At 50.1% G+C, this 23,673-nt stretch overlaps 1 protein-coding gene across 1 annotated transcript in view; it reads right to left on the bottom strand.

Moving 5' to 3' along the window:
- The window catches only part of LOC119453853 (uncharacterized), a 210,848-nt gene that overhangs the window by 137,459 nt on the left and 49,716 nt on the right, over window positions 1–23,673 (bottom strand). Inside the window, exon 3 of the mRNA XM_049666891.1 lies at window positions 18,775–18,830. Coding sequence (XP_049522848.1) covers window positions 18,775–18,830 — 56 coding nt within the window. The remainder of the gene's footprint in view (window positions 1–18,774; window positions 18,831–23,673) is intronic.

Genomic DNA, 23,673 nt, shown 5'->3' with positions numbered 1-23,673 from the left:
GAACCTGCTGCCTGCTGAGTCGGTAAGAGTCAACATTGCCTGCTTCGCTGCTTGCTTTCTTCAATGTAGTACTATTTTTTAAAATGCGAAGCATTTCTTGGCAAACATTTGCTACTTTCACAGTATCTATCTATCTATCTATCTATCTATCTATCTATCTATCCATCTATCTATCGATCTATCTAGCCGCCTACGTCTTTGTGCTCTCATGGTCGTTTCGCTAAGTGGTTATGTACCAAAATTGGCATACTATGACAAGAGTATATGGCGAACATAATTGATATGTCATGACTTGAATGTCATGACATCCGTGTTATGTAGGTCATGAAACAGCCGCCTACGCCTGGGCGCACTCAAGGTGGTTTCGTTAACTTTGTTGGTACCAAAATTGGTATAGTATGACAGGAGCATTGCTGAGAGCCAGTGGGGCTATACTAGTTCAGGTGCAACCAAACTAGGAAGGCCCTTTAAGCTTCATCAAAGTCGCTCCCTCACGAGAACAGGAATTGGCCTCGCTGGTGCAGTATTCGGCCACTACCTCCCTCATGACTCCGACAATTAACCCATGGCCCTCAGTTCCCAGTGGCTGCGGAGCACCTGACCAAGGCGGCGGTCTGACCTGCTACGTGGCAGAGGATGCTAAGAAACTCTGGGTCCGGACAGGCCGCTAATGGATACTGAACCTGGCAACGTTCAACACGCGCACCTTCTCGAGTTAGGCTAGCTTAGCAGGACTATTTCAAGAATTATCAGGCATTGCCTGAGATATTGGCCTTAGTGAGGTTAGAAGAACTGGTGAGGCTTACACAGTGCTGACTAACGGCCACGTCCTCTGCTACAGAGGCCTTCCAGAAAAGAGAGAATCCGGGGTAGGATTTCTAGTCCATAACAACATAGCGGGCAACATTGATGAATTCTACAGCATTAATGAGAGGGCAGCAGTCGTTGTAATAAAGCTGAATAGGAGGTACAAAATGAAGGCAGTACAAGCCTACGCCCCAACCTCTAGTCACGATGACGAAGAAATGGAACAGTTTAACAGTTGAAGATGTTGAATTAGCAATGAGAAAGGTGCAAACTCAGTATACTGTAGTCATGGAAGACTTGAATGCAAAAGTGGGGGAAAAGCAGGCTGGTGAGCAAGCAATTAGCAACAACGGCTTCTATTTTAGGAACACTAGAAGAGAGATGGTGGTAGAATTCGCGGTAACGAATAGGCTCTGAATAATGAACACCTTCCTCGGGAAGCGCAGCAACAGGAAGTGGATCTCGAAAAGCCCTAATGGAGAAACAAGGAACGAAATAGATTTCATACTCTGCCGATTTCAGCATAGTGCAGGATGTAGAAGTGTTAGGTAGGGTAATGTGCAGTAACCATAGGTTAGTAAGGTCTACGATTTCTATCAATTTGAAGAGAGAAATAATAAGATTTTTCATGAAGAAACAGGCCAACCGAGACGCAGTAAGGGTAAAAGCAGACCAATGCATGCAGGTGCTCGCCAACAAATATGCAGCTTTAGAACCGAATGAATGAATATGAATGAAACCGTAACTAGGCTGATCTCAGAAGCAGCAATTGAAGTGGGACGTAAGGCACCAAGGGCAACCAGTAGGTAAGCTCTCCCAAGTAACAAAGGACCTAATAAAGAAACGCAAAACATGAAAATGTCAAACTCGAGATATCACCTAAAATTCGATGAACTGTCGAAACTGATCAATTAGAAGAAAGTAAGGGATATCTGAAATGATAACATGGAAAAGATTGAGGAAGCCGTAAAATATGGACGCAGCATGAAATTGGTGAGAAAAAAACTTGGCTTACGACAAGGCAAAATGTATGCACTGAAATATAAGCAGGGTAATATATCAGCAATTTCGATGACACAGTAAAAGCAGCGGAAGAATTCTGTACAGACCTGCACAGTGTCCAGAGCAGCCAACCTACTTTCATTCGAAGTAGTAATCAACAGGATACAGAGGCCCCTTCTATAAGTAGCGACGAAGTTAGAAGGGCCATGAAAGACATGACCAGGGGAAAAGCCGCTGGAGAAGATGGACTAACAGTCGATTTAATCAAAGATGGAGGAGATATCATGCTTGAAAAGCTTGCGGCCCTTTATACGCAATGCCTCACGACTTCAAGTGTGCCAGAAAGCTGGATAACGCCAACATTGTACTCATTCATAAGAAGAGAGACGTTAAAGAATTGAAGAATTATAGAGCCATTAACTTGCATAAGACCCGTTAGTATTGTTACGTGTGGAAGGACACAGACGAAAGAGGCTATTTACAGGCTATTTACACTGAAGCCAGACAGCCAGGCCCACAATCGCTCGCACCAAGAGCACAGACACACTTCATCGTCTTTCGCGCGGCGGCTCGTCTCTTCAACATCTTTCGATGCTATCGTAATACTACCCCCCCCCCCCCCCGGCGGCAAAAGCGCCGTCACGATGCTGTTAAATATCCAAGGCGCTTGGAGAGGTGTAGGGTTTCAGCCGGGCGACGTGGACAATATCACTGGTGGTCACAGCGGAGGACGTAGTGGGCGTGGCTAGAACGATATCGTAGGTGACATCGGTCACTTGGCGGAGCACGCGATATGGGCCTGTGTAACAGGAGAGCAGTTTTTCACAAAGGCCAACTTTACGCGATGGTGACCAAAGCAACACGAGGTTGCCGGGCGCAAAATGCACATCACGGTGACGGAGGTCGTAGCGTTGTTTCTGTTTTTCTTGCGACACTTGCAGACGAACACGCGCAAGTTGGCGAGCATGGTCAGCACGGGCGATTGCATCACGGGCATAATCGCTAGTTTAAGCTGTGGGGAACGGAAGCACAGTGTCTAGTGGTAGCGTCGGTTCTCGGCTATACAAGAGGTAAAACAGGGAAAAGCCAGCAGTTTCGAGACAGGAAGAGTTGTATGTAAAGGTAATGTAAGGTAGAGCCAGGTCCCAGTCACGGTGGTCGGCGGAAACGTACTTCGATAGCATGTCTGTAAGCGTGCGGTTCAAACGCTCAGTGAGGCCGTTCGTTTGTGGGTGGTAGGAGGTGGTAATTTTGTGCTGTATTGAGCAGGCACGCATGATGTCGTCAATGACTTTGGACAAGAACGTACGGCCACGGTCGGTGAGCATTTGACGCGGAGCACCATGCATCAAAATGATATCGTGTAGGAGGAAGTCCGCGACGTCAGTAGCGCAACTGGTCGGAAGAGCGCGTGTTACGGCGTAGGGTCGCGTAGTCCGCAGTGACGGCAATCCACTTGTTTCCGGATTTAGATTCCGGAAAGGGGCCGAGAAGGTCTAAGCCAACACGATGAAAGGGCTCGGCAGGGATGTCGAGCGGCTGCAGGTAACCAGCGGGGAGCTGGGAAGGCTTCTTGCGGCGTTGGCAAAGTTCACAAGCGGCGACGTAACGCCGTACGGAACGGGCAAGGCCCGGCCAGAAGAAACGGCGACGTACTCGGTCATAGGTTCGAGAGACGCCGAGGTGTCCTGCCGTTGGGGCGTCGTGAAGCTCTTCTAGATCAGTTGAGCGGAGGTGTTTAGGGACTACAAGTAGGAACTCGGAGCCGTCTGGATGAAGGTTACGACGGTATAGAGTACCGTCGCGGAGTACGAAGAGGCATAGAGTAGTATCGGCCGGAGAGTGTTCCAAACGGTCGATGAGTGCTCTGGTGTAGGCATCACGACGTTGCTCGTCGGCGAAATGAAGGAGCTGGGATACTGAGAAAACGGAAGCAGCACTGTCAGTATAGGAGGAGTCAGAGTCTTCAATAGGGTAACGCGACAAGCTGTCAGCGTCTTGGTGCAGGCGGCGAGACTTGTACACCACGAAATATGAAAATTCTTGTAGCCTCAAAGCCCATCGACCAAGCCGGCCTGTAGGATCTTTTAGCGATGAGAGCCAGCAGAGAACATGATGGTCAGTGACGACAGAGAAAGGGCGAGTGTAAAGGTAAGGGCGGAACTTCGCAACTGCCCAGACAACAGCAAGGCATTCTCTTTCCGTAATGGAATAGTTGCGCTCCGATGGTGAGAGGAGGCGGCTTGCGTAAGCAATAACGCGATCCTGGCCACGCTGACGCTGGGCTATGACGGCACCTACACCATGACCGCTGGCATCTGTACGCAATTCTGTAGGGGCATCAGGGTCGAAGTGGGCGAGAATGGGCGGTGAGGTGAGAAGAGTGACGAGACGAGAGAAGGCGGTGGCTTCTGAAGTACCCCACGAAAATTGTACGCCTTTCTTCAGAAGATTAGTAAGGGGTCTAGCAATTGCCGCGAAATCCTGAACAAAACCACGAAAGTACGAGCATAGCCCAACATAACTGCGAACGTCTGCGGCTGTCTTCGGAACCGGAAAGTCTCGGACGGCGCGAGTTTTGTCGGGATCAGGCTGCACTCCGGAAGCGTCGACGAGATGGCCCAGAACAGTAATTTGGCGGCGGCCAAAACGACATTTGGACGAGTTGAGTTGCAGCTTCGCCTTTCGAAATACATCAAGTATAGCTGTTAGACGCTCAAGGTGAGAGTCGAACGTTGGAGAGAAGACGATGACGTCGTCGAGGTAACAGAGACACGTGGTCCATTTAAAACCTTGGAGCAAGGAGTCCATCATACGCTCAAAGGTGGCCGAGGCTTTGCATAGCCCAAACGGCATTACCTTAAATTGGTATAGGCCATCAGGTGTTACGAACGCGGTTTTTTTCTCTGTCCATGTCGTCGACAGCAATCTGCCAGTATCCAGAGCGAAGATCAATAGAAGAGAAATAGCCGGAACCGTGAAGGCAGTCAAGGGCGTCGTCGATTCGTGGGAGCGGGTAGACGTCCTTCTTAGTAATTTTGTTCAAATGGCGGTAGTCTACACAGAAGCGCCACGTGCCGTCCTTCTTCTTAACCAACACCACAGGTGACGCCCAGGGACTCGAAGAAGGCTCAATGATGATTTTATCTAGCATTTTGGTCACTTCATTTTGAATTACTCGGCCTTCCGACGCAGAAACGCGATATGGTCGTCGCGTTTCTGCGTCGACAGAAGAATAAAATTGGGTTGGAGTGCATACGGCAGGCATTGTCAAATCCTGACTGGAAGCTTACCACTGCCGTTGAAAAGAAAAGTGTACCATCTTTGCATTCTACTGGTGCTAACATATGGGGCAGAAACTTGGAGGTTACCAAAGAAGCTCAAGAACAAGTTAAGGACCGCACAAACAGCGATGGAACGAAAAATGTTGGGCCTAAAGTTAAGAGACAGGAAGCGAGCGGTGTGTATCAGAGAACAAACGAGAGTAGCCAATATTCAATTTGATATTAAGTGGACGAAATGGAGCTGGGCAGGCCATGTAATGCGTAGTATGGGTAACCGGTGGACCATTAGAGTTACAGTATGGATACCAAGAGAAGGGAAGCGAAGTCGAGGACGGCAGAAAACTAGGCGGGGTGATGAAGTTAGGAAATTTGCAGGCGCAAGTTGCAATCAGCTAACACAACACAGGGGTAATTGGAGATCACAGGGAGAGGCCTTCGTCCTACAGTGGACATAAATAAGATGATGATGGTGGTGATGATGATGATTATGATGATGATGATGATGTGTGTGCGCTCCATTGAGTTGCAGTCAAAACCCTTTTGGCCTCGCCTAGGGCAGCAATGGGTGCAAGACATACACTGGCTTCTGCAGTCTATGGGAAGGCAGAAGGGGAAGCCGTAAATGCTGGAAGAATAGCCATTCTGCCTTTGTGCTAGATTTCACGGCTCATTCGACTTCAGTGGCTTCTCGACTGGGCCGGTTCATGCACGCCTGTCTCAGTTACGTTGAAAATTTCAGCCACAACCTTCCTCGCACACACGTCCCCTGTTCTGTTCCAATCCGCTTTTGGCAACACCTCCGTTTCTCGACCGCCATAATGAACACCTTGTCTTTCTCCATGATGGCCTGTTTCCTTGTCTTATGTGCTGAGGTGTGGCGTCTTTCTCGAGTATTCGCTGCGCGAAAAACTTCGCTCTTTTGACCCAGAGCCGTCTGCGAAATCCTTGCCTTGTCAGGCGGTCACTAATTGTGCCTCTGAAGCCCCCGAGCATTGGGATCTTGTTCCGCTCGGCCGCGATGGCATTCTCTAGTCTTGACGATTATGGAATGTGGCTCAGGTGCGGAGTTAGGAGTAAGGTTTCTATTGCCTCCCTAACATTGTGGCTGCTGGAAGAAGCCCCGTCCCCGCAAGCCGTGCCTTCAGGAATCGCTCTAGTTGTGCGACGTCTTCGCTCTTTACGTTCGACACTGCCAGAGAGGCGCTTAAGTGCTGATGCGCGAAGAACGTATCCAGCTCCACATTGCCCATTTAGGGTTCCTGCAACAAGTCGCGTACCCTCAAGAAACGCTTTCTGAGATGTCCACTGACTCGGTTTGGGTGGGCGCCTGCATTGCGCACTCTCCGAAGCTCGAGCCCTGAGCCACCTCCGCAGCCCTGTGCTGCGTGGGATTTTAGCCGCGGTATCTAGGTCTACTTTAAATGATTCAGGAAAGTCGCCTTTGTGGTGATGCACAGGGAAGCTATCCAGCACCTTCTTAACCTTCTCATGGCTGCTGGAACAAGCCTCATCTTCGCAAGGAACGCTTTCCGGAATTGCCCGTCTGTAGACCTCTGTTCGCCTCGCTTTCCACGGTTCTAGTTCTTAGGTTTTTGCGGTCTCGCAATCTCCGCGTGCGCCGTGAACTGACGCGTCCTCAACATTGCGTCATTCTGTCTCCTCATAGGAAGAAACTCTATATTAATCACTCTGACTTTGCTTCTCACACTTAACGAAAATACCGAAATGGCGCAACCATCACTCACGTCAATGTGTAAATCAAGGTAATTTGATGATTGGTCTACTTGCGAGAAGCACATGTTGTCACGTCCTCTTCACTCACGATTGTGGTTTAGCGGTCACAAATCTTTAAATTTTTTATATTTTTTTCTAGAAGTAAGTGCAAGCTCTGCAAAAAGCAATTTGGGACATGCAACATGAAACAACAGAAATTAACAGAGCTCGTACAAAGCAACTCGTCGCACTTGTTGTCAGATCTTGTAGCGCACATCCAGTTGTTTGGTACTTTCTGAGTACTAAAGAATGCCACAGCACGGTTTATGGAAGGGTATGCTTACATTCAGCACGATTTTTTAAGTGCTTTTCGCTTCGTCACCTGCCATTACATTACGAAATGTTTCTGTCTTCACATGACGGACCGTGAGTGAAAGCGATAGCATAGCCTCGAGAGGCAACGATTTTTTTTTCTGTGACAGGGCGCATAAACACCGTGGAAGCGGATGCGCTAAATTGTTGCAGCAGGGATGAATACGCCCATGAATACGCTACAGCGTCTGCGCTCACTTAGGTGCGCTTTACCACAACAAGCATATCAAGAACATTGAGGCGAGGAAAGTGTCTATTTAGCTGTTGCGAGTGCTTCAACCCGAATCATCTAAACGTCAAACATGCCGAAACCAACGTAATTCGTGGTACATACTTTCGTAATAAACTGCCGGATCTGTTTAACGCACTTCTAAAAGGTTTAGGGGATGCGAGACGTACCTTTACCTACAGCATTTTAACAAAATATTGAACTCTTTGTAACCTACGCTAGCAATACGACACAAATTGGCTTCAGATGGACCATTTATTTGAGACAAACATTTTTCGGAATAATGAATGACCTGTCGTGTTTGCATGTAGACGTTTAGAAGTGTTGGTTTGAGCCAAGGTAAGCTTCGAAACAATAAAGGCGGTCAGTTATGGGCAGATCTCTGCATAATTTAATTATATACGGCGGGCACGACATACGTTCAGGGCCTACTTTAGTAGCACTTCTAGGACAACCAGAGCAAATACAAATCTCGGCATGGCGCGTGAATTCATGTGCCATGCGCATGGCCCAGGTCATGGCGAGGCCTGGGCTTTGGGAGGCTTCCATCTATTTTCGTAGTCGAGCCTGAACGCGAAAGTGCATAAACTTGCCCCCGAAGAAGTTTCATTAATGAACTATTTCTACAATATATCTGTATGGCTACAATTTAGTTCTCCCGTTCCCGTTCCCGTTTTTTTTTTCCACGAAGATGGCACGTGTGTTATATCAGAATCATCATTCAATTACGTACGAAGAAATGTACACCTTTGTAGCGTGAAGTTTCGTACCCTAGCAATTCAGAAGCTTGAAAATTAAAAGCGTCCCGTAAATTTTATGTATCTTAACTCAGAAAAAACATGACTCGCCATCCCCGCCCTCCGAAACCGGATGTCCAGCGAAATTGTTCTGTCCACCACAACAACAGCTGTGGGAGGTATACGATGCTTGCGCTCGGCTTCTCTGATGCGAACAACCTCATCCTGTCGGGCATGTCGCTTGCGCTGAGCCTCTTGCGCAAGATTGTTCGGGTCTTCCCTGGCTTGCTGCTTGCGCTGAGCCTTTTGAGGAATGCGGCTCATGAAATGTCGCAGCACTCCGCAGCTGGTCATACTGCCGTTTTGTTTCCCTTTTGCGCTCCTCGTATTTACGCGGCTCCTCAGGAGTCTTTACTATGCGTTGTCTACCCATAGCGCTGCTGCCACAATGAAATCTGTTGCTAGGCTGCTTCTTTTTTAAAAATTCGTGCGGACGCAATATTATTATGGGGGCGGATTAGCAGCAAAACCTGCATTACTAGATTACCTGCTTTCATGGGATGCATACGTTATGTAATCAAACATTTTTATTGCGATAGCAATTATATGGACACCCAAAAGCAGATTTCTGCCGTCGCCGTCGCCGTGAGGTTCCGTATGACGTCATTTGGAGAAGAAATCGTCGCCGCGCGCCGAACGCTGTATGTGCGAGTGAAAGGGCGCGAGGGGCGCGTCTTTCACGGGGAGTGAACGCACGGCGGAGAACAAACGCGCGTTCTGCGCCGTGCTCGCTTAAGGGCTGCAGAAGTAGGCGTCTCTGTTCTCCTTCACAATCACCGTGTATGTAGAGCAAACGCGCCTTCTTCCGACGAGCGAGAGGCCGTGGGGGAGGGGGAGGGAAGGGAGGCGACGTTTAGCTGCGGCACGCAGTGCCTATTTATATCAGAGGCTCCGGCAACAGTCACCAACAACGCACGCATTTTGAGCGAACGCGGGCAAAACACCGATGGCGTCGACAACAGTTCTGCGTGTTGCCGATGATGCTGCATGTCCAAGTTTATACAGCTGATAAAGCTAATATCATTACTCCGTATAGCTCTCTACAAGTTTGCTATCGCAATTGATGCTTCGCCTTTCAGGTGAAACTGCGACAACTTTTTTTCATACCTCACCACACTATACACTGACACAAGCCTTGTGGCGGTCCCATGTATACCTGCCGCAACCGCTGCTGCATCCCTCGGCACCTCCGACGCTGCGGGACGCTATAACCACAGAATCGCTGGCCACGTGCTTAGGCGCCATCGCCACACTCATTTCCCCTCTCATTTTTCATAAAACAGGATTTGAATTTAAACAAAGAAAGCACTCAAAGGCGAACTTGCTAAATCATGTGCACTGTCTTTATGTATATATTGTAAGCACTGCTCTCATCGATACCGGTGCCGCCGTTTCTGTTCTTCGTAGTGATCTGTGTTCCCGGCTCCGGAAAGTGAAAACGCCTTATCTTGGACCTATTTTGCGTGGTGCTAATAATGCATTCATACACCCCGACGGACAGTGTACTGCTCGTGTTTTCATCGACGGCATTCGCCACCACATTGAGTTTATCGTGCTTCCAACGTGTATCCATGAACTTATCTTGGGTTGGGACTTCCTACATTCTGCTTCAGCCGTCATTTCATGTAGAGAGGAAGTTGTCCACATCGCGGATACAGCGCTTGTACCTGTTACAGATTCTTCACCTTCATGCGTGAACTTGGCCATTGATGAAGACTACGTCCTGCGTCCTGGTCACGAAGACGTTGTATCCGTAACATCCCGGCAGATCGCCGACGGAGACGCTCTAGTCGCCCCTTCTTCCCCCTGTACTTCTCGTGGAATCCTCATTGCCGCCTGTCTCGTCCGGTTTTCACGTGGCCGCGCCCTTCTGTCTGCCTGCAACACGACCCCAGATCCTGTGATGCTGCCCAAAGGGATGACTGTGGCAACCCTCGCCGACACTCAACCTATCTCTATAGTCACGCTTTGCCCTTCTTCATCGCCAGCACCTACCTCGGGTTTGGATGATTCCTTCCCTCCCCCAGCCGTTCTTGGTTCTGACCTAACCGCCGCGCAGTCCGAAGCCTTACTGGCGGTCTTAGCGAAGCACAAAGCCTGTTTCGATAGCTGTTCCCCTGTGTTGAGCCAAACTTCTGTGGCTTCACACCGCATCGAAACCGATGGTTCCGCTATCATACGACGACGCCCCTATCGTGTCTCGCCGTCCGAACGGAGGGTCATTGAACAACAGGTTGCTGACATGCTTGCGCGGAAGATAATTAGACCTTCATCTAGTTCCTGGGCTTCTCCCGTGGTTCTGGTAAAGAAAAAGGATGGCTCCGTTCGCTTTTGCGTCGACTATCGAGCGCTCAATAAGATCACACGCAAGGACGTATATCCAATACCTCGAATCGACGACGCTTTGGACACACTGCAAGGGGCGGAATATTTCTCCAGCCTTGATCTTCGATCAGGCTATTGGCAAATTCCGATGAACGAGACTGACAAAGAAAAGACCGCATTCGCTACACCAGACGGACTTTATGAATTTAACGTGATGCCTTTTGGTCTTTGTAACGCTCCCGCCACATTTGAGCGCATGATAGATAACGTACTTCGTGGACTAAAATGGAAGACCTGCCTCTGTTATCTGGACGATATTGTCATCTTTTCGTCTAACTTCAGCCAACATCTTCATCGATTAGACGAAGTTCTCAAGTGCCTTGCAAATGCTGGTCTCCAGATCAATACAAAAAATGCAAATTTGCAAGCAAGACTATAAAAGTATTGGGCCACGTCGTCTCAAAAGATGGCATCCAGCCAGCCCCCGAAAAGATTAGTGCTGTTCTACATTTTCCTCGGCCCCAGCCGCAGAAAGATCTACGTAGTTTCCTCGGCTTGGCTTCATATTTTCGTCGATTTATACGCAACTTTGCTGCCATAGCAGCTCCTCTACACAAGCTACTGGTTACCGGTGCCTCTTTCACATGGACTAACGAATGCGAATCAGCTTTTCAAGCTCTTAAGCAACATCTTACTTCCGGCCCTGTGCTTCGCCACTTCGATGATCGAGCCCCCACCATACTCCATACTGACGCCAGCGCACAAGGTATTCGCGCAATACTTCTGCAACGTAATGCAGCCTCTAAAGAGCAAGTCATCGCATATGCCAGCCGAACACTTTCTCCAGCTGACCGGAACTACACCATTACAGAGCAAGAGTGCCTGGCTATCGTCTGGTCGATTCAGAAATTTCGTCCATACCTTTACGGCCGCCACTTCACCATCGTCACCGACCATCATGCTCTGTGTTGGCTGTCATCAATGAAAAACATGTCAGGACGCTTAGGACGCTGGATACTCCGCTTGCAGGAATATGACTTTGCAATAACGTACAAGTCTGGAAAAAGTCATCATGATGCAGACGCATTGTCTCGCTGCCCACTCTCGCTCTCTCCCGGTAACGCGCCGTCGCCTTCCCCACCACGTCGTTCCGATGCTACGCCTGCCTCACACCAGCTCTCGATAACGCCCCTGGACCTAGCTACGCTTTCATCACGCTCTGATCTCGTCTTGCTTCAGCGGGCCGACTCCTACTGTCGAACTCTCATGGATCGCCTTAGTGGATTCGCCGAACCACCCAACAGCCGCTTGCGACGCCAACTTCGACAATTTCGCCTGCAAAGTGGCGTGCTACACCGCTACGTTTATCACCCAACAGGTCACCGGTGGGTCCCAGTTCTACCTCGCTGCCTTCGCCGGCGCGTATTAGAGGCACTTCACGACGACGCATCGGCTGGCCACTTAGGCTTCCACAAGACTTACGACCGCATCAAGACCCGCTGCTTCTGGCCTGGCCTATCCACAACGGTGGCCAAATATATTGCCTCCTGTGCGTCATGTCAGCACCGAAAACGCTCGACTTCCCCTCCTGCCGGTTTACTACAACCTCTGCCTTGCCCGGACGCACCTTTTGAATTTGTTGGCATTGATTTATATGGTCCCTTGCCTTTGACACCCTCTGGTCACCGTTGGATTGTCACTTCGGTCGACCATTTAACCAGATATGCCGAGACTGCCCCTCTGCGAGCCGGTACCGCGTCTGAGGTTGCTGACTTTTTCTTGCGCTCCATCGTCTTGCGCCACGGGGCTCCTCGCGTTCTTCTGACTGACCGTGGCAAGGCGTTTATTTCCCAAGTTCTGGAGGAAGTTCTTCGGGCCACTGATACCGTGCACAAATCTACTTCTACCTATCATCCGCAGACCAATGGCCTCACTGAGCGCTTCCACCGTACGCTGTCTGACATGATTTCCATGTACATCCGGCCTGACCACACTAACTGGGATAAAATTCTTCCTTTTGTGACATTCGCCTATAATACTGCTATTCAACGGACTACCGGTTACAGCCCTTTCTTCCTTGTATATGGAAGATCTCCTTCCACCATATTTGACAGAGAATTCTTTTTAGCACCTTCTTCGCCTACCACGTCCCTTCCAGAAGATTTTGCTGCCAGAGTTGCACATTGCCGTCAAATCGCCCGGCAAAGTACGGAAGCTACTCAAGCTGAGCGCAAACGTCGCTGCGACAACAAACGCCGTGACCTCCCTGGAGACCAAGTCTTGCTTTGGACTCCAGCCCGAACTCCAGGCCTATGTGAGAAGTTCCTTCAACGCTATATTGGCCCATACACCGTTGTGCAGCAAACATCTGCAGTGAACTATCTCGTGCGCCCAGTACACTCCGTCACTGACCGGCGCCGCCGGAATGCCGAAATTGTTCACGTCTCGCGGATGAAGCCCTTCACTCCCCGTTTAGATAATATGTAATCTGCGGCCAGGCTGGCCGCTTCCATGACGGGGGGAAGTTAGTGTAAGCACTATTAACGTACTTCGTCCTTTTCATTTGTACATAGCCATCATCACCTTCCCTGTTCTTCTACTTCTTCGCGCATGAGCTGGGGCGTTTGCTTTTTGGAATAAAAAGCGCTTGACAGCTCGGTCGGTCTCGGCCTTATAATATATATATATATATATATATATATATATATATATATATTCTAACGAAGAAAAGCTGGCAGATCCCACGCCCCGTGGGAATCGATGTTATGCGAAGCAGAGGGCGGATAGCCTACCAAGTTAACGAAACGACCATGAGAGCACGAAGACGTAGGCGGCTCTTTCATGACCTACATGACACGCATGTCATGAAATTCATGTCATGAGTCCTCAGGATAAACTTTAGCTACACCGAAGAGACCTTAAGGCAAAAGCCTTAGTAATGCATGACTATTGACTTCTACCAGTATCCTTTAGTATTTGCTTCCCATACCCACGTCCGAACCCATTTCAGTGGTTTTTGAGTGTTAATCTTTTTCGCTGAGTCATTGTCATTTATGCTGTGTCATGCTCACGACTATGATTTCTACCACCGTCCTTTAGTGTTCCCTTCACTTAGTGCCCACGTCCGAACCCATTCCAGTGCTTTTGAGAGTTAATATTTTTTCACTGAGTCATTGTCATTTATGCTGAGTCACGCTCATGACTATTACTTCTACCAGCATCCTGTAGTGTTACCTTCACTTAGTACCCACGTCCGAACCCATTTCAGTGGCTTTTGAGTGTTAATATTTATTCGCTAAGCCATTGTCATTTTTGCTGAGTCATGCTCATGACTGATTTCTACCATCGTCCTTTAGTGTTCCCTTCGCTTAGTGCCCACATCCGATCCCATTCCAGTGGTTTTTGAGTGCTATACTTTTTGCGCTGAGTCATTGTCATTTTTGCTGAGTCATGCTCATGACTATTACTTCTACCAGCATCCTGTAGTGTTTCCTTCACTTAATACCCACGTCCGAACCCATTTGAGTGTTTTAGATGCGGAGCAGCTTATGGTCGGGGCTATGTCACTCCCTCCCTCCCTCCATCCGCCGTGCGGCGTCCACACCCCTACTGCGCATGTGCATCCTCCTCCCCCTCCTCTCCTCTCGGCGTTCCTCCTCTCCTCTCCGACACTCCTCTCCTCTCCGGATTTCGCAACGAATGGCAACACCTGCGGCTCCGCGCGCGATAATGCGCAGCAGCTTAGGTCAGAGGCGCGACGGTAGGCGCCCCAGACGGGCTCGGGCTTACCCGAAAGCCCGGGCCGGGCCGGGTAGAGCAGTTTTTTCACGGGCTCGGGCCGGGCTCGGGCACGGCGTGTGCTTTTTGACCCGGGCCCGGGCCGGGCTCGGGCACGGCGTGTGCTTTTTGACCCGGGCCCGGGCCGGGCTCGGGCTTTCTGGTGGTGTGGATGTAACATGCAGCGAGTTATTCTCGGGCTTCTCAACTCTGAAAAACATGTATTTTTCGGTCTCGGGCCGGGTTCGGGCCGGTTTCGAGCCGGGCTCGGGCCGGGCTCGGGCCTAAGGTAAAGGGGTGGCGGGCCGGGCCGGGCGGGTAACGTACATTATTTCCGGGCCCGGGCCGGGCCCGGGTCTCGCCATAAATGTTTTGTTTGGGCTCGGGCGGGCAGCCCAGCGTAAAAACGGCTCCGGGCCGGGCCCGGGCTGAAAACATCGGCCCGTGCAGTGCTCTAGCCCCAGAGGCACCGGCAACAGTCACCAACGCCGCGCGCGTTCGGTGCGAACGCGGGCAAAACGCCGACGGCGTCGACAACAGTTCTGCGCCTTGCTGGTGCTGCTGCATATCCAAGTTTATACAGCTGATAAAACCACCTTGAGTCGACCCCATGGCTGCTTCGCATACTACTCAGGGTTCCCCTACGGGAAGATGTAATTTTTTTAGTGTTAAACTTTTTAGCTGGGTCATTGTCATGACCTACATGACACGCATGTCATGATAATCATGTCACGACATATCATTTATGTTCGTCATATACTCTTGTCATAGTATGTCAATTTTGGTACATACCAAGTTAACGAAACAAGCATGAGAGCACAAAGTCATAGGCGGCTGGATAGATAGATACGGTCAAAGTAGCAAATGTTTGCCAAGAAATGCTTCACATTTAAAAAGCGACACTTGGGAGCGGGCGCTCGCATGACGTGCGCTACGGCGCGAACGAGAAGAGGACGAGGAATTCATAATTGCTTCAAGGAGATTTTCCTGAATTCTTAAAATTTTCTTTTTGTTCATTTCCTCCCGTTAGCTTTACCAATTTTACTATTAACATAGGTTGCCTAATACCATCCCAATCTTGGCCAATCCCCAGCAGTGGGTGGGCGCCATCAGATAAGGCATACCATGCGATACCATAATCGAATAACTGGCCCAGGAACAGGTGCTCTCTCTGTGTGTCTGTTTCGTTACAAGGGCGCAGTCTACAATCAACCTGCCTTAAGGCGCTTCACTCTTAGGTGTTCCTCGCACGGTTCTTCGCCATGCCGGGTCCCTCCTTCCCAGGAACGCCGTTCACACTTCCTCAGGCATGGAGCCCGCCACCATACCAAGGTCGCAAGTACCCGCTGCATCGTACGGGGACGGCGTCCAAGCCTCCTCGGTGGTTCTAGGACAGGGATGTTTGGATAACCTCATCCACACCATCGCCGAGCGGACACAACAGCTCCAGGTTATGACGACCGCTTTCGCGTCTGTCAGCGGTTGCGTCCTGCCTGGGAACGCCGTCCACGCTTCCCTGCAGCCGGCGTTCGTGGAAATACCGAGTTTTCGCGGCTTTCAAGACGACGTCATCCATTGGGTTCGTAACATCAATGCCTTGGGTGATCGTCATGCCTGGTCAGACCACACAAGATAACTGGTTGCGGCGAAACGACTTTCCGGTGTCGCCAAGACATGCGAGAACTACGCAGGCATCAAATAGGGGTCGTGGCCTGAATGGAGTGCAGCTCTGGTGGCTGCTTTCGGTCCGCTTTTTTATGTCTGCGGTGAGTTCAATCAGCGCAGTTCTTCGCACGACGCTCCGGAGCGCTACCGCTTCGGTCCTGCGGGAGGTGTGCCCAGCAGGGAGGCCCCTTGTCAAGGAGGACCCTTGTCGAGACACCCGGTGAGCCGACGGCGCCGGCTCACCGGGTGTCGCCGTCGGCTTCAACCCAGACGGTGGATGCGCATGGCGACCACTGATCCCGCGTCGATTCACCACCGGGCGTCTAATCACCAACAGACACTATCAGCTCCACCACAACATTTAAACAGGCAGCTGGTCACCGCTGCTACTTACACATGGCGGACTACATAAACTGAGCTGCTGCGACAAAAACGCGACGACGCTCGGAAGCTGCACTGTCTCGCTGCTGGAGCTGCACCCGGGAATGGCTTGGTTGATGGCCTCGCCACCTGCCCCGCTGTAGCATTCGACACCATACCATCAATGCCAGAGACAATGACCATTTTCGGTGCACAGCAGTCGTTGATGTGGCCTTCACACTCTTCAATGATCAGGTACAGTGATGATGCACCGGTTCCTCCCGTACCAGACGTCCTGCCCCTCCAGACTCCCGATGGGTCCACGGACCACCAAAACGAGATACTTTCTGACCCTCCGTTGCCATATCACCGTTCCTGAGGACAGCCATTGGCCGAAGGCACGGTTCGTGCCACGCTCAGCCACACCTTGCTCAAAGAATTCGCAGTGACCAACACAGCTGAGATCACAACCGAAGATCTTCCAGTGCATCCCAAGTCTACCTATCCGACGCACAAGAGACAGGTTTTGGCGCAGACGCAACTGTACTTTGGAACGAACCACCTCCTGGTGGGCAACGACAATGCCCTTGCACTCGCCCACGAGACGGTGACCAGGAATTGCCATTGGGTCCATCAATGTACATGCAAGACTCGGTGACACGCGGCATTTCGCCGAGTTCAGGCAGTTCGAGTGCGTTGGCAATGCTGCGAAGATGCACCCGACGAGTGATTAGATGGTTTCGCTGCTTGTACGGCACGTCGGTGTAGCCGGCCGTCCTTTAACTTCTAGAATCTCATCGCGCGCTTTTTCAACGGCCGTCCCGAAACAGCCAATGCCGCCCACCACAACCATTTTTGGCGACTTCTCATTCTCGAAGCAATTGGCGGCAGCGTGTCGGAGTGTAATAAAGAAAACCGACACTTGGGAGTGGGCGCTCGCACGACGGGCGCTGGGGAGCGAACGAGAAGCGGACAAGGAGGACGCAGATAATAGAACGGCTGGCCCAGGTACTATTCAATGCGACTTCCTGATTTTACACGTATATTTCAGGCAGAATTACTAGCAATTACATGAGCTCTTCGAAAACTTCCTGGAAATTCTTCGGCAGCTGTCATAGTAACCGATTCGTTGTCATTGTGCACAGCACTCACCTCATGCTCAGACAATACAGTTTTGAACTAAATAGAAACATTAATCCCTTCGACATTGCATCTGGTGTGCTTAATATGGGTACCGGCTCACCGTGGTTGGTGTTTAAATGAAATGGCCGACGCACTCGCACGTGCATTCCTACATGGACCAGTCATGCATGTTCTGCCAACTTCTGCTTATATCGCTGCGGCTAGGTTTAGAAAATTATCTTTCTTAAATTATTCTGTGAAACACACATTCCAAAATCACGGCCTTAAAGCATTTGCTTACGCAAATTGGAAATCTCCCTTACAAAATTACCATGCCGTATTCCACCCCTAAATTTTTATCTACACAGGTCTGGTCTGGCGATGTCCGCTCTGTCATTTCTGCAAAGAACCTGAAACCATTGATCATTTTTTATTAACCTGCCGCCGATTCGCAATCCAGAGAAAGAAACACTTCGAAATTCCGTTTCGAAAAATAGGCATCGCTATAAACACTGAAAACATTCTATCCTTTGGGGCATCTACACTGGATTTTAGCCACAGGAACGTATGCCGGGCCGTATGCGAGTTCCTTTGTGGCACAAGGAGAATACCTAGTGTATTTACTGATTTATTATTTATTAAAATACAAATTCCAACTCAACTGATTGAAGTTTATCCACCTTTCAAAAAGCTCACGATTCCCTATATGATAAAATAAAAAGCGGCTCTAACATCAGTTAGTTTCATTGAATAAATTCAGCTGTACCCTCAAAATACTTTTTCCCGACAGTTTTCTCCACCCGCCCCACCTGTTTAACCGCCGGCATTTTGGCCAATTCCCCGTGATGGGTATGCGCCATGGTATAGGAAGCAAGCAAGCAAGAAACGGGTACTATCTCTGTGTCTCTGTTCCTTTACAATATACATATATATATATATATATATATATATATATATATATATATATTGTTCCTTTTAGAACTCCGAATTATATGTTCTATTTAGACCCACAATATTAAACTTATGTGAGGAAGATTACGGAGCGCTTGTAGCCTGTTTCACCTCCGCCGCTGGTCGAGCCGGTACTGCACAAACCCCGGGACAGGCCCACGCATAACCGTCCACGCGCCGTAAGCCGGCCAGTGTACCCTCCTCCCACCCCTGGGGACGCATACGGGTGGTGCTTACGAGGGCTAGAGGTGCAGAGCTTCGCTCTAACACTATAGGCGTAGTATAGAAAACCAATGCAGTCAAAATTATTGCCTTTAATTTTTTAATTTTTTGAATTGCTGAGAAGAAATTCCCCGGTTTTCCAGCTTACCTTCCGCACGTTGCCTAAAATATTCCAGTTTTCCTCCGAAAGATCCCGAAAGTCATCTTGAAATAAACAAAGCACACCATGGATCAGTTATTTTCATCAGTGTACTCATAAACGTAGCTCAATTGTACACTGCTCCGAAATCAAACATTTGCATTTCATGGAAAATTTTATGCTTCGAAAAAGCAGTAATTAAAACAAAATTCTTTAAAGGTTTATACATATAAATTTGCCATATACTTAATTCCAACAGCGCTACAATGGTCGCCGGCGTTAATATGGGTAATAACGAGGTAACGAAAGACCGGTATAGATGAAAGGCCTACACAAGGTCTTAGGGAAGCACGATGAGAACACGGTGCGTGGTAGGGATAATACGCAAGCACCAACGTCTCAGGTGCTATCGAGAGAAAGTGCTGAAAGCTAGTGGCTTACTCTTTCGCTTCAAGATAGTGTCCCTGCCTTCGTGTCACATGTTGTCACAATATGTGCGCCTACTCAGTGAAAACCGGCTGACTAGATGCACAGCGTCTTCCTTTATAGATATATCATTGTTAAAAAGTTGCGACAGAATCCATCATAAAATGACAGTCGATGGTAATGCGCTAGCATTTGTTCATTATAGCGGCACAACATATTGCCGCCATCGAAACAAGTTACGTATGAGGCCTGTGCTGCAGCGGGATTCCTCTTTGGCGGCTCCTTAAGAACACTTGGCGCCATCTAGTGCCGCCGTTGCAAAGAATGCGCGTGGTCTCCGAAATGCATGGAGCGGCGACGCATGCGAACCCTGAAAAACGCGTCATGCGGACACCGAGCTGCGCTCTCGCGCTTCTTTCTGGGCAGGCTGTTCATCTAGTAGCACTACCGAGAAGTCCATGTGTGACCTCTCAGACGAGACGCGTGGCGCACTGCTGCCTGCGAACGCTGAGAATTGTTTCCTAGTTTGCCACACAATCAGTGGCGCATACTTTGTGACCCAATTTGGCGAAATGTTCACTGAAGAGCGGCCATACCCAGTGAATTTGTGGCGCAGCCTACTAACGGTGGTTGAGCGCAGGGAAAGACGAAAACAGGGCACATTGGACGCACAGGCGCTGGCATGCATGCCTGTATACATACATACATACATACATACATACATACATACATACATACATACATACATATATATATATATACATACATGCATACACACTTGCATACATACATACATATACACATACATACATAGCCCCCGGAAAGTGCGCGAAGTATCGTAAGATTGCTTACGCATTGACAGGCTGTTTTAGCATATTGGCCCCCAAAGCTGGAGGCCCCTGACGGCTAGCGTTTGGCCACAGTGCATGCGCCCAACACAAACTCATCTTCGGGTTCAGGTTTTCGCATGTCCCTAATGCCAAATTAAAAAAACACCGCGTATCCACGAAGTGAATGATGATGAGTGGTCGAAGCACCGGAAATCATTCGGGTAACCGTGAATCCCCCGACGACGGCAACCGGACCCAGAGGCGGCGAGAGCGCGAGAAGCGGCGGCAAAACGCCGGAAGCGTTCTCTCTGAGGTTGCTGACGCCGATGCTCGGTTCAAGCGCGACGCCGGCAAGCGGACCCTGAGGTGGCAGACAGCGCGGGAAGCGGCGGCAAATCGCCGGAAGCGTTCTCTACCTGAGGTTGGTGGCGCCGATGCTCGGTTCAAGCGCGAGCTTTACGAGCCCTCAGCTCCGGGTACGCTTGCCGGCGTTGCCGTACTGCTGCAGCTTTGTGAGCCCTCAGCTCCGGGTCCGAATGCCGGCGTCGCCGTGCTGCAGCAGCTTTGCGAGCCCTCGACTCCGCTTGCAGCTGAGCCGCCAATCTCTCCTTTTCATCCATAGTGGGCGCGCCGTTATCAGAAGTGACCGTTATCATCCATGGCTGAAGGGAGAAAGACAGCGCGCGTCGGGAACGAACGCCGTTGTGCACCGCAACGCCCGCAGCAGACTCCATGCAAACCAGAGCTACGGACGACTACGAGGGCGGGACAATGCTCGGCCCTAAGGTGCTTCGCCCCTAAAAATCTTAAAGGGCCCCTAAACCACCCAGAGGTCGAAATTTAGTTGTGGTGTTGCAGTTGTGCACGAGTCTACAACGAACACGTAGCCGCGAGAATTTTTCGAAATGGTGCCGTAATAGCGGAGTTACACGCGTTTGGTGATCTAAAAGCGGCCCTCGCTCGTTTCGCTCTTTCCTTCGCTATTCTCCTCGTCGGCTGGTCTCTCCTCCTCGCCGAGTGCTGCTCCAAAGGTCACGTAACATACGTCATCGCCAACGCGCTCCTCAAAACACCTCCCACTTCCAGTTAACGCACGTCCACGCTAGCGGCAAATGTACCGACGGCGAACCGGCCTCCCGTGCCCTAGAACGTCTGCCGCGCGAGAGATGTCCAAAGTGGACGGTAGTTCGGCCGGCGCACCGCCCGCAGGGCGATCAACGTGCCAATCGACGACTGCGAAGCTGCGCGCCTCCGCCACCGGCGACGAAAACATCGGCTGCAGCTTCTGTTCCAAGCAAAATAATTTTCCCTAGAGATAGTGATGCATAAATTATAAATTTTATGAAGAACGATATCCACTGTCAAACGTTAAACATGAACTCCTGAACTCTTGAAACATGAACTTGTCGAGCTCAGCTGCCGTGCACGGCTACCGACGCGAGACGACCGGCTCGGCTGTGCTCGGATCGCAGCCGACGCCGCCGCTAATATAAGCATGTTTTCTTCTTCGTGTACAATTATTGCGAAGAGCGATAACAACGGTAACAAAATATTGCGGCTTCTGAGCGTCGGTAATTCATTCCGAAGCGCCATCTGTTTTAGCTTTGAGGGGAGCCGGAAAAGGCCTAGCGAGAATATCGGCGCCGTTGAGCGATCGGCGGCGGTGGCGGTAAGACTACCACGCAAATGGGTCCCGGTCTCATCCTCTCTACGGCAAGGAAATATCGCCGTTCGCGAGGAAAACCGCCGTCGAACGGCGGCCCGCGAATGGCAAACGGCATGCAACGAGTTACCGTGCCGGTAACGGGGACGTGGACTCTGCGCTTCTCGGCTACCCGCTGTTTCTGCAATGCCAGCCCGTGTTCATGCGAAGTGTGCCGCTATAGACCCTGTGTTGCGCGCTCGTCTAGAAAGGCCAACACTGTGCGCACTCTTTAATGCTCTTCGCATAGCCGGACTCTTCGTTCAGTTTAATACAGAGCACCGATAACTGTGCATATAGTTTACGGCTGAAATTTTCGTTGACTCTTCGAGCCGTGAGCGCGCAGTTTTCAAATGCCTGTAGCGTACAATGTGTGTGCATGCAATACTTGTGAAGCGGCGTGCTTAAGCAAAGTTTCGCGAGCATATGTACTTTATGTTGCGAAGGCATGCCGCAATATATAGGTAGATAAGTGGTATTATGTATTATTCGCGCATGCTCATTAAGTTTCTGACTCAATGATAAACTTGAGAAGTCTGTAAGTTAATGCCAGTCTTAGCAGTCCGTGTAAGCAATCAGCCTTTGAGCGAGAGACTTAGGTTACGAGGTGATGGAATGTATTTTCTCGACCAAAAGTTCTATGTTGGCATATTTAGCACCCTCCGAGGGCTGAGCGAGCCCAAATTCTCGTTTAGCTGCTTATATTGGCACCCAATGCGTTACGGACAACGAGAAAGGCCAACACTGTCGCACTCTCTTCGCGCAGCTAATGAGACCGCTAAGCACGACTGTGTTGGAACGCGAGCGATTTGGCACTTGCGTTGCGGGCTGTAATTACCGATTCGCAAGGGCGCACAAGCGAGCAACACGACAAGGAAGAGCAGGGAGCGCGCGTACCTGCTAGCAGACAAACCGGAAGCCGTAGGTTCTTGTTCGACCAATGGGCATCGTCCCCGAGGCTGACATCACCAGATTCACCCTGTTGACATCGTGACGACCGCTGGGAATACCGGAAAGGCCACGAGAGGAGGACGGCGTTGTTTTTTTTATTGTGATAGCAATTATATAGACACTTCAACCGGATTTCTGCCGTCGTCGTCACCGTCGCCGTGAGGTTCCGTATAGATTCCAAGGGCGATAAAATCTTCACCTGGGGTTCTTTAACGTGCACCTAAATCTAAGTACACGGGTGTTTTCACAGTTCGCCCCCATCGAAATTGGCCGCCGTGGCACGCAGTGCTGAAGTACCCCGTAGCTGCTTCGCCTGCGTGCGTTCTTGAAAAAGCAAGTTTACAGAAGAAATGACGTTGGCGCGCTTCGAATGACCGCAGCCGGCCGGCTGGCTATCCGACGTCATGACGTCACGCCTTCCAACTCCCGCTGGTCGGGCGGCGAGGCCCACGCTCACAAAAACGCCAAAAATAAAGCCACCGGCTCAAAAATGAGCTAAGTGACTACTTCTTTTCGATATAATCACACACGGAGGATTCATTTTCAGCATTTTCGTAAAATTTTCAGATTTCGTGTCCGTATCCCTCTAAATTTCTTTGATGCAGAGCAGCCTCAAACCTGCGTCACAAGGGTTCCTCTAGAACGCTGCTCCAGAATAACGAAAAATAAATTAATCAATACTTCGTTGGAACGAGTAGACTCAGTGAAATATCTAGGTGTCACAATAACAAGATCGTTGAAATCGGACGTACATATCAATAACGTTTGCGCACGCGCGTTCGAACAACTCGGATTTTTACGAAGAAAGCTAGCGACAGCCCCACCTCAGTGAAATTAACTGCTTATAAAACCCTGGTCAGGCCACCCGCCGTGGTTGCTCAGTGGCTATGGTGTTAGGCTGCTGAGCACGAGGTCGCGGGATCGAATCCCAGCCACGGCGGCCGCATTTCGATGGGGGCGAAATGCGAAAACACCCGTGTACTTAGATTTAGGTGCACG

The sequence above is a fragment of the Dermacentor silvarum genome, chromosome 5 (assembly GCF_013339745.2).
Source record: "Dermacentor silvarum isolate Dsil-2018 chromosome 5, BIME_Dsil_1.4, whole genome shotgun sequence".
Classification (NCBI taxonomy): Eukaryota; Metazoa; Arthropoda; class Arachnida; order Ixodida; family Ixodidae; genus Dermacentor; species Dermacentor silvarum.
Note: the sequence above shows the minus strand (reverse complement) of the source record. Positions and strands in the feature narration are given on the sequence as shown.